The sequence below is a fragment of the Mus pahari genome, chromosome 4 (assembly GCF_900095145.1).
Source record: "Mus pahari chromosome 4, PAHARI_EIJ_v1.1, whole genome shotgun sequence".
NCBI classification, from domain to species: Eukaryota; Metazoa; Chordata; class Mammalia; order Rodentia; family Muridae; genus Mus; species Mus pahari.
The window spans coordinates 54,935,553-54,947,682 of NC_034593.1; the positions used below are offsets into that span (position 1 = coordinate 54,935,553).

At 37.9% G+C, this 12,130-nt stretch overlaps 1 protein-coding gene across 2 annotated transcripts in view; it reads right to left on the reverse strand.

The window, feature by feature from the left end:
- Positions 1 to 8,201: 8,201 nt before the first annotated feature.
- Positions 8,202 to 12,130, reverse strand: part of Gpr149 (G protein-coupled receptor 149) — a 60,529-nt gene continuing 56,600 nt past the window's right edge. For both annotated transcript variants that reach the window (XM_029537987.1, XM_021196988.2), the window contains one exon: positions 8,202 to 9,885. Coding sequence is in view for 1 of the 2 variants with exons in the window: in XM_021196988.2 (XP_021052647.1) it covers positions 9,313 to 9,885 (573 nt within the window). In the remaining variant the exon portion in view is untranslated. The remainder of the gene's footprint in view (positions 9,886 to 12,130) is intronic.

Here is a 12,130-nt window from a genome sequence, read left to right on the forward strand (position 1 = left end):
GGCATGGTTATCTTCTGAGAAACCCTACCAGCAGCGAACTGAGACAGACACAGATACTTACACCCAACCATTGGACTGAAGTTGAGGACCCCTATGGTTGAATTAGAGGAAGGATTGAAGAAGCTGAAGAGAGGACGACCCCATAGGAAGAACAGCAGTCTCAACTCACCTGGACCCCAGGGAGCTCCCAGAGACTTAAGCCACCAACCAGAAGCATACACAGGCCAAGCACAGGCCTCTGGCACATATATAGCAGAGGTCTGCCTGGTTTGGCCTCCGTGGGAGTTGTGCTTAATCCTCCAGAGACTTGAGGCCCCAGGGAAGGGGGTAGTCTTGAGGGGACCACCCTCTTGGAGGCAAGGAGAAGGAGGAATGGGATGAAGAACTGTGGGAGGGAGAACCAGTAGGGGAGGGAATGACTGGAATGTAAATAAATAAAATAATAATAGTAATAATCTTTACTTACTGTCTTATCTAATAGCATAAAATAGGCATATGCTCCAGAATTCAAGGCAGGACACTTGAGAAATATAAAGCACAGTTTAAGATTCACACACTAAGCCGGGTGTGGTGGCACATGCCTTTAATCCCAGCACTTGGGAGGCAGAGTCAGGTGGATTTCTGAGTTCGAGGGCAGCCTGGTCTACCAAGTGAGTTCCAGGACAGCCAGGGCTACACAGAGAAACCCTGTCTCAAAAAAACAAAACAAAACAAAACAAAAAAGTAAAAAAAAAAAGATTCACACACTGATTTGAAGCCATGTGCTGATTATTAACAAGACAAGACTAGTCAGCACCTTGTGCCACCTGTTATAAAGCAATTATTGAACTACTTTGTTTTAATTTTTACCAAAGGTTTTTATCTAGACATCTGATTTAAAGGTGATATAGATGCTCAGCCAACAACAAAAGCAAAAGCTACAAAATGGCAGATAGGAGTTTTTAAGTGCTTGGGTTTTTTTTGTTTGTTTTGAAGGGGAAATAAAGGTATGTGTAATGATATTGCTATAAGGCCATGAAGTAATGCGGATTAATCCACTGTGACCTGAAAGTGTTTTGAGTAACTGCATCTAGGGTTTTGAAATCTTTTGTTATGTGAAGGCAGACAGAGCCTCCCCCACGTTTTTTATCCTAATCTTCTTGCTAGAAGAGTCAGGGAAGACTGGATCTTCACCGGAGACTAGAAGTTAGCACCATGCCTACACAAAACATCCACATCTCCTGTCTATTCCAAGGATGTCTTCATCATCTCCATTTTCTCCACAAACGTCCTCCTTCTTCTCCCTTACCTTACTCACTTAAAGTTGTGAGTATACAATCCTGTTTTCTGATATTACTTCCATAGTTTTGGCTATTGGTGGTCAATTAAAGACCCACACAGTTAAGTACAAAACCCAGAGTGAATTCCTATGTTTTAAATTGTGTGCTGTTCTACTTAATGGGACGAAATTCCATGATTGGTCCTCTGTGTTCTGAGTGGTACCTGAATCATTCCTTTGTTCATTTTATCTATGTTCTGTTGGCCTCAGTTTCCCAATCTGAAGTTGTAAGCCCATCTGAGGTCATGTAACTGAATGTCAGTGCTAAGAAATTTTTGGCAACAAAGTTTTCTGAACAAGCAATTAATTCAAAGCCACACATGTTAATTAAGTCAAGGTTTTTGTTGTTGTTGTTTTGTTACACCAGCCAGTGTTCACTGCAGTTTTGATTTGCAGTATCAACATGCATATAATGTGATGTGCATGCAGTCACTGTGCAGTGCTGGCAAGCATTATGTAAAACACCTGTGTTCAGATTTTTGCCTTGTGCCACCTATTATAAAGCAATAAGGTGATTGAACCACTTGGTTTTAATTTTCACCAAAGTTATGCTATGAACTGCAGTGTTCTTAAAAATACATAAAAGCATACGGCTATTATAGAGAAATAAAGGTTTAGCTATGGAAAACCAATACTTGCTGTTTCCATTCCTTAGCATTTAGTACTAAATTTATATATCTTTAGATTATAATATGTTAGAATATTTGATTTTTTAGAATTTCTGTTTGAATTGATGATCTTAGTTTTATTTTAAAAATTTTTGAATGGATTTGCATTGGGATGACATAGAATTTCCAACAATTTTGGAAATAACCCTAAATACAGTTATTCCATTTTGTACTGTGTATTTATGTGAAATGTTGTTTATGAAGTCAACACACTGGTAACTCTGGAAAACACTGAAAATGCTGTTTGATCTGCAGTGAAGATTTAATTATTTGTGTAAAAATAAACCAACACATCTTTAACATTAATACATGAATTTGCTTTTGTCTTTAATAAATGGTAAACATATTATGTATTACATAGAACTGACTGTCTTGTTTGATTTTCTTGAGACAATGTTTCACATAGCTCAGCCTCATCTGGATCTTGCCACAAAAGAAGAATGCCATTAAACTCTTGATCCTCCTGCCCTCCCCTCCCATGTGTTATAATCACCTGTATGCGTCACCACTCCCAAATCAAGGGATTTTTTTTATAATAAATTTCTTTATTATTTCTTCGTGGTGTTCAGTTTGTTTTCCTATGATATCTATCTATCTATCTATCTATCTATCTATCTATCTATATACCTGTAGTGGCTATTCCTGGTTGTCAACTTGAGTATATCTGGAATGAACTGCAATCCAGAATTGGAAGGCTCACTAGTGATCCTAATGTGGAAGCTGGGAGTTAGAAGTTTCTGACCTGGATCTTGGTATGGAGATCTTGAAGAATAGTGGCTATGAATTCCAGAAAATTAAGACAGGGAGATGAGTTCAAGGCCATCTGGGATTAAAGGTGTGGTGGCACGCTTCTTTAATCTGGACTACACCTTCTGCTAGAGACCTTGGAAGAAGGAAGACCCTCTTTCTCCTTCACCTGCTTGCCGAGTGGGACTGAGTAACTGCTAGATCCTTGGTCTAGCACAGCTGCTACTGACAATTGTTGGGAGTTTGACTGCAGACTGTAAGTCATCAATAAATTCCTTTATTATATAGAGACTACCCATAAGTTCTGTGACTCTAGAGAACCCTGACTAATACAATACCCAAAGTAACAAAAACAGTTCCTGGCTAGAAAAGAGTTTGGAGTGGAAAAGGTTTAATAGGTTTAAGGGGCCTCCTGCCCTTTACTTTAGTTAATCAGATTAGGTATAGTGGCATTGCATTGCTTGTACACAAGTAGTCATTATCTAACTTAGTAATAATGACTTTGTCCCATGATCATTACCATAATAGTTATGGTAATAAGACATACCAAAAGGAAGGCTTGATGTGTTTAATTTAAGTGAAAGGGTAAAAGTCTTTGGTTTGATAATGAAAGAAAATTTTATGTTGAGATTGCTAAAAATACATGATGAAAATTAATCTGTTTATAAAATTGTAATGAAGGACAAACAATCATGTTAATTTTGCTCTTGTAATTCAAATGTAGTGGCCACAGTACAGGAAAAGCTCTCTCTGTCTCTCTGTCTCCCTCTCTCCCTCTCTCCCTCTCTCTTTAAATTTGATAAGGATGTAATTAGGTGCACCTTTTATGTTGCTTACTCATTTTGTCAATTTAATCTGCATGTCCTCAAATACTGAACAAAAAAGATAAAGGGTTTTTTCCGTTTTAAAATTATAAAATGTTACAGAAAAAAAACCCATAATTGGTAATAAGTCAAATTTGGTATACAGACTAATGCAAGGAAAGAATGTTGTAGTGTCATGCTTTCAGCAGCCTACACTACTATCTTTTTTTTTTTTTTAAAGATTTATTTATTTATTATATGTAAGTGCACTGTAGCTGTCTTCAGACACTCCAGAAGAGGGCATCAGATCTTGTTACAGATGGTTGTGAGCCACCATGTGGTTGCTGGGATTTGAACTCTGGACCTTCGGAAGAGCAGTCGGGTGCTCTTACCCACTGAGCCATCTCACCAGCCCTACTATCTTTCTTCACAGTGTTTGGTGCCCACTTCTACAACACCTACCTCTCCATCCTTCAGTCTACTCATAATTGGAATGTAGTAAAACTGAGCCACAGAGAATCCCAGAATTTAGTAGTAACAGACACTACATAGTTTTTAGTTGATGTCAGAATATCCAACATACTCCATAATCTTTAAATGAACATTCTGACTTATTTGCAGGTTTATATGAAGGCCCAGGAATGGGGGATTATTGTTAGCATTCTCCTTGAAAAACAGAGAACCCTTAATTTTCTTCTTTCACACCATTATGCATAAAGTTTTACTGTTCGGCCTTTCCTTCTATTTAAAATAAGGCTTTATGCAAGAGATCTGGGAGGCTATTACTGTACAAAAATAGCGCCTGCATGAGTGTGCTTTATTTCGAAGAGTTGTTGGTTCATAGCATATTTGGGATCATTAATGAAATTTATGCTAGTGTATCTTTGACCATCAGAATATGGTGGTTGTATTCGGCTAATTCAGCCTTGTTTCTGTAACTGGTGTTCTGGTGCCTCTTATTCCCTGTTAGCTTACTGGCAGAAATTTGACTTGTCTTCAGCTATATGATTACATGGCTCCATCGCAGTAACCCCTAGCTACCTAGCAACATCTCTTGTCTCTTTATCTCCCGTGTACTATAGAGGAGCATATGCATCCTTTCTGAACTGTTCAAGAGTTGGGGAAAGTTTGGCAGTGTTGTAACAATTTGTACTGGGGAGTTTTATATCAACTTGATACAAGCTAGAGCCATTTGGAAAGTGGGAACCCCATTTGAGAAAACGTCCTCTTCAGATTGGCCGGTGGTCTAGCCTGTGAGTCGCCCCCTGATGCCATGCACCCCATGCCTTCCAGTCTCCTAGAGCAGAGTTTAGAGACAGAATAGTTGCCAGTTACATTTCTCTGCTGACCCATTATTAAGGACATTGATCTCTCTAGGAAAGCCCAGACCTGGGAAGGTATTTTCTTTCACTTACAAATAATACATCTGACTTCTCTCCTGACGATGCTGGACAAACCAGACAATAATTCAGCGGTTTGCAGTGAGAGTGTTGGGGTCTTTTCATATCTAAGCTTGTTCACCAGAGGAGCTAAATGATGGTATCTGTCATCTGTACAGTCATGGCTACAGTTTGTTTCACGTTGAAATGTAGATTAAAATCAGCCAAGTACATTTGATGGTTATGGGGGCATGGGGAGTCACCTTTCTTTGTGGATGTAGTCACTGCTATTGCCCATGCACCAACGAATGTCCCAACACCCATGTGCATATAAGTACCAACAAATGGACTCAGTGGATTTTTATTTTTAATGAAGAAAACATGAAGATGGAAGGAGGTGATGTATTGAGGAGGATCCAGGGGAATGGGATGTTGAAGTTGGAGGTGATTGTGAATAAAATGCGATGTACACATGCACAAATTTTCAAAGAATTAATTATAAGTTCTAAAAATAGAATGAAAATTAAAACAGGAAAATACATAAATAGGATCAGCCAGGGGAAGAAGTGAGTAGAGCGAGATCTAGGAAAACTTCCAAATGTGGAATTTCTACCGTGCTTTTCTCCTGTGGAGTCCCTGACAGCATTCCTTTCTCGTGTGTGACAACATGCGCACGGGGGTGGGGGTGGGGAGTTTATGTGAATGGTTGTTGGGGCTTCATCATAAGAATAGCAGAATTCAGTGAGATGGGCTCTTCAGATAGACACCAGTTTTTCCAGTTCCTCATGAGGTCAACCTGATATGAGAATACCTAAAGTTCTCTCTACAAACCTCTTTATTGCCACTTGGCTTGTCCAGGGACCAGGGAGGCTTATCCAGCAGAGAGGGAGACAGTAAGACACAAGTAATAGATGATATCTACGCATTGTGTGAGTATTGTGTGAGCCTGTCTGATGAATCGTGGAAACTAACAGTGACTTAGAGACTCTTCTCAATGTAAATGGTGTCGGGGTGGGGGAGGGGGCAATGTTGTCTGGGCTCTAGTCACTAAACTTACAATGTATATTCCTATCTGTGTTTTGTTTTGCTTTTTACCACCTTAATCTCAACTACTTAGAATAGTTTGTAATATATAATTGTCATCTATTTTAAAGGATTAAAAAAGTTGAAAGTTGTAAGTGGGAGATTCAGAGAAAATCTGTTCTGAAATCTAGTGTCAGAATGTCTTATCAGAGGATCTTCAAAATAATGTACGGCTAAGGTCCCCGTGTGTTATGAGAAATACAGCATGCTTTTCTGCTTTTAAAATGAATTGCCTCTGTCAAGATCAGCTGTCAGAAGTATCAGGGATTATATAGTATGTGTTTAAATTAGTCAATCTTTACAGGCACTGAATGTCTGCAGCTGGTAGAAATCACCACCAGATGGCAACACTAACATTAAACCGGTTTTTATCTTCAGATATCTTAGTTTATAGACAAAAGAGACAAGCTATGCCGAATTTACTGTTCATTAATAATGAGAATTTTATAACTATATCTTACAAGGATAAGTGAAGACATTAGATATAATACAAAATAGCATGATACTCCCTGTTTCAAAAGAGGGTTTGTGATTAGAATCACTTTGAAGAGTAAATAAACATGAATAGGCATGTGTTACTAAACTTTCCCCTCTTTACAAGGATTTGGATGTGATATATATGCTTATGTGTGCCCCAGTTAGTTTTCTCTCGTCAATTCAGTATCAAGTGCTTCCATTTATTTTTTAATGTAATTAATTTTGTGTGTATGGGTGTTTTGCCCATATGTATGGTTCCGCACCATGTGCATGCAGAACTGGAAGAAGTCAAGAGTGTATCAGATCCCCTGGAACTGGATGTGAGGGTGCTGAGAATCCAACTGCAAAAGCAGCCAGTGCTCTTAACCACTGAGCTGTCTCCTTAGCACATGTGTTAAAGATTTTTAACATATTTCCTATTAGCATTTTAAATTATGTCTCAGATAATTAATGATAGTACTCTTTAATTTTGAAATTATATCAATTTTAATGTATATCCATTGTATCACCTAAGAACCAAGGGTAGTTAAATGGGAATATACTTTATTTTTTAATTTTTGGTTCTCCCAGCCTAGGCTTATGCAGTGAAAACAAAATGAAAATAGTAGGAAAGCTGAACATTACTGTTTTCTAAACTCCCAATCCTTGATTTCCATCTTCTCACTAAAGGATTTATCCTGCTAAAAAGGATTTGCTTACATTCAAATCATTACCACATTCTTTTAAAGATTCCCCAATAGTCACAAATTGCATTTAAAACAGAAAATTAGACATCTAGATTTGCCAAAGATTATCCTTTACAAGCACTATTAGAATATTTGATTTGATCTTTCTTCCTTTCTTGCTTCTTTCCTTTCTTCCTCTCCCTTTTTCCTTCTTTCTTATTATTTTATTTTGGAGGCAGGGTCTCATTAAGCTGCCCTGGCTGGCCTGGAAATTGCTCAGTAGACCACACTAGCCTCTCACACAGGGGACTAAAGACTTGTGTCACCACACCTAGCTCAATTTTTCTTTTTCATGAGGACTTCCTACTTTAGACAGAGATCACATGTATACAAGGTTGGCTTCAAACTGTGTAGTAGAGACCAGCGTTGAACTCCTGATGCATACTAGGAAAGACTACCAAGTAAGCTGCATTCTATGTTTTCTTTTATGAAGACATTTAATGTTTATGCTTAAAAAGATAGATTTGTTCAATTACCATGTGTTCAATAGATCTCAATTTTGGTGATTTTTTTTTTAAAGATCAAATATGTTTGTTATGAGAATTTCTGTAACTTTAAATGTATAGGCTTTTATAAACATCAATAGTGGCATTACCTTTTCTTAAATTTAGATAATGAGATAGTTATGACAGGTGGAAAATATACATTGAGATAATTTTATTAGATTTTTATTGTTCTTGCAATTTTTAAAATTTGGTTTTAGGCAAGGTCTTACCTTCTATTCTTGATGGGCTGAAACTCACTGAGGAACCCAGGTTTGCTCAAACTTGAATCGCTTCTCCTGTGCCTGCTCCCAAGTGCTGGAAATTTAGGCATGACCCGTAACAACTACCGTTTATTTATCTATCTATGTTCTCGTTTGTTTGTTTATTTTGAGGTACTCATTTCAAAGTGTCATTTCTTGATGACAAATACTCTCTGGAGAACAAAACAATCTAAAAGCTCACATGAAGTAATTTTAAGAGGTTTTGACTCAGTATAATGAAATATAAACCAAACTATTTTAAATATGATTCTTTTAATCTGTAAACATCAGATATGCCTGGACTGCAGGTATATACAATCTAAGAGCACATAAAACAACAATGACTTTTTATAAACAAATATTTAGGTAACATATTTAATATATTTATGGAAACATTATAATAGGGTCATTTTAAAGGACCAGGACTTTTGAAATATACAGTAGCTGTGTGCTGATCAGGTGTTTTGAGAAATTAATCTTTCCAAATATTCCTCACTGTTAGGGACATACATGTTGAGTTGTTTCATTGTTTGATATAATACATTGTTTTTAAAGAAAAAAAACCTTAAAGTACTTAACCTAGAATATTATTTGAAGTAAAATTTTCTATGCATCAGGAACAGCAAAGCAAGCCTTCCCAAACTTCAGCACCGGAACGTTTCGTTAGACTTGGGGGGGGGGGGGTTCCTCTGCTTTAGCCAGAAGGTTGTTGGCCTCGAGTAGTGTGCTCCTCAGGACTTAATGTGACAGGATTTCTCCCAGTCTCCTTTCAAAGAAAGACAAGCAGAACCACTTACTAAACTACGTGTATTTTATAACAACAAGTGAAATAATCATAGATTAGGAATACACATGTTTCCAAAGTTCCACTTAGAAGCTAAGAACATACTTCCTACACCACAGAAAAGTTAAAGCAGAAACTAGAATAAGCTCCTTTGGCCAGATACAAATCCATATTCAAATACAACCCCGAATTTTGGTGTATTCTTTTTCTATTGCCAGAACATCTCTTTTCTCTTTTGTAGTAAAAAGCAGCATGTATACAAAAACTCATGCATGAGAACAGTGTATTCATTAGACAAACAGGCAAAATATTATTAAACTAGGTCAAGACTGGGTTTAGAAAGATTTTAGAAATCAGACACAAAACTGGTCAATTACCACAGTGTATGATCTTTAAGTAACATGTGAAATGCACTTTATGTATGCACTATCGCAGGTCATCCAAAAAAAAATAATAACTGGAAAACCAGGAAAGGTTATGAGAGCATATGACTAGAAGGAAGTGGGAAATTAGTCTCAGGACTATGGTTTGCAGTCTAAGGTCTGTTTTGCAGCAATTCTGGCCTCTACTGTCTCAGCACTTCCTAATCACCCTTGCTCTCTGCCTCTCTTTTCCTGTAGGCTTTGTTTAACAGCTGGATCTCCTCCTGGTAGCCATCCCTCTCTTGATGCTGCCGCCTGCTGTTCTGTCTGTGTGCCTCCACCGTGTCTGGGATAGAGATGTTGATATCGCCATCAGGATCACTTGTGGGTAAGAAGAGGGAGTACGAGGCCGTTTCTCCTAAGTCGCAGGAGACGAATCTGTTTTCCTTCCGTGAGTAGCGCAGAGAGGGAGACCTGACTTTTGTGGAGGACTGGCTGATGTTGCTGATGATTGACACAGTGTCTAGAGCCTCATCGTTGTCACAGATTTCAAGAACTTCCAAGTGTATTTTTACACTGGTGTCCGCAAACGTGGAGGGAGACTCCTCTGAGTTCGGTTCATGGCCAACACTTTTAGATCGATAGACTTCTATTTTCTTAGAGGCAGGGGTTATCTTTTGCCCTTCTGCGCTGACCTCATAAGTAGAAAGGGAGAGGGTTTTCCCGGTAGGTGCTTGGAGAGACACAGTCCCCTGGAACGCGCATATGGGAATAGCCAGCCCACCACCGGAACGCTGTGGGGAAAAAACCCAAAATGATTATAGTGTTGAAACTGAGTCTAGAGCAGAACGTAGAAATTTATTTTATGCAACAGAATGGTAAATTTTGTATTTCTGATCCATTTCCCTGGAAACAACTTACAAATGAGATTGAAATTCTGCTCCTGTAGCTGTTTCTTCTAAGTCAAATATTCCTAAAGGAGGGCAGTAACTTAAGTAAAGGCAAGAGATATTTTCACAGTGCAGAGCAAAATGAGTGGATTGATAAGAAACAGTAATTAAGCCGTTCCTTTCCAAGGGTAGGATTTTGATGTAAATTAAATGCATATTTACAATGTGCAATTGCTTTTATATTTCTGCTACATATTCAGTTACATTGCAAAGCATTCATAGATCATAGGAAATGTATGTGTTATCAACATACAGTCTTGTTTTTTTCTCATTAGTGTTACTACCAGAGAAGAGGATAATTACAAGCTATGACACAAATTAAGAACAAAGGGCAATTCAACTGCTACTTCCTAAGAGGAATCAAATAGGTTTGCTTTTCCACTGAAAAGTCAGCCATTAAGGTAAATCCAATTATAGAGAACTCTGGCTCTGCAAAAATTTTCCCCATAGTTTAGACCTCTTTCTATGAAGCATCATTACCAGGTAGAAAAAAAGAACAAAAGAAAAAAAAGAAACAGAAATAAAAAAAAGAAAAGAAACCGGATTCTTATAAAAGTCTATAATCTGTATTGTGCTTTCATACTTCCAACTGACCTTCTTTCTGCTTACATGTTCATGTTAGAATGACATGGTAAGATGCAAATACCCAGAGTTCTCCACAGCAGATCACCTCAGCATTATCTGAGAGCTTGTAGGAAACGGCAAATTTTGAAAGCTCTACATTCAAGTTATCCCAAGGGGAAGCTCACTTGAGAAGGCCCATGTTGAATCTGCTTCATGGTAAAGTTTGACACGCATTGCTCTAATTAAAACATGTGGTGATCTGGAGAAATAAGATGAGGGACAACTAAACGGATACTTTTCCACATACACCTATAACTGAGACAATGTGGGGTTGCTGGATTGCTGGGTTTGCCTACATGAGTTTTACTAGGTCAAGGTGATCAAACACTGGGGCTGGAGAGATGGCTCAGTGCTTAAGAACACTAACTGCTCTTCTAGAGGTCTTGAGTTCAATTCCCAGCATCTGCATGGTAGCTCACAACCATCTGTAATGGGATCCATTGTTCTCTTCTGGTGCGTCTGAAGACATTGACAGTGTATTCACATAAATAAAATAAATCTTGAAAAAAAAAAGATAGTCCAACTTCTTAGTTTTCCTGAGTCCATTTCAGCTTTGGCATTGAAAGCCTCCCTTCCAGGAAACGTCTCACTTCCAGGAAAATTGTTCTGTGGGATGAGACCTGGAATTTTGTATTTGTTCCCAGCAAGAATGAATAGGAAAATCTCAAGAACAGATTTTCATTCTTGGAGACCAATGTGGATTCTCTTCTAATTAGAGAGAGAGAGAAAAAAAAAAGAAACAAAATATTTCTAGTAGCTTAACATTTTTCAGAACATTTTTTAAATATTCATTTTTTTAAAAATTTAATGAGTCTTGTATGCACGTACATACATCATATGAATGCTTTATATCTGAAGAGGCTGGAAGAGGGTATCCAGCCCTCCAGAAGGAGAATTCAGTTAGTTGTAAACTACCCTTTTGTGGATGCTACATCTGTACCCTATTCTTCTGCAAGAACAGCAAGGGCTTTTAACTGCTCTCTCTCCAGCCCACAATTAGAGAATGTTTTATGAGAATGAACCTTAAATTTCTTGGGAGATAGTTTTTCTTTTGTTGTTTTTTTAAAATTAATCATTTTTAAAAGAATTTTATACATATGTATAATGCATTCTGGTTACTCTGCCCTCTCTTTTTGTTCTCTCCCACCATCGCCAGCTTCCCTTAGTCTTCGCAAATCTCTTTCTTATATTCATGACATTTTTGATTTTTCCCACAGAGTTGAGTGCTAGCTGGGTGACCTTATGTTCGGAACTATCCATCCAGTGGGGATACAAGTAGATACAAAGCCTCTCCCACACCTGGTAATTGTCAGTAGTTCAGTAAGTGGTGGACCCCCAAAGCCCCTGACAATGGTTGGTTGTTTTTATAACAATTTTTTTTTTCTTGAATTTAAGGACCATGAAAAACAAAGCCTGTGATACGTGAGAAATGTCTAAGTAATTCCTTATGGAGAAATCTTGGTTT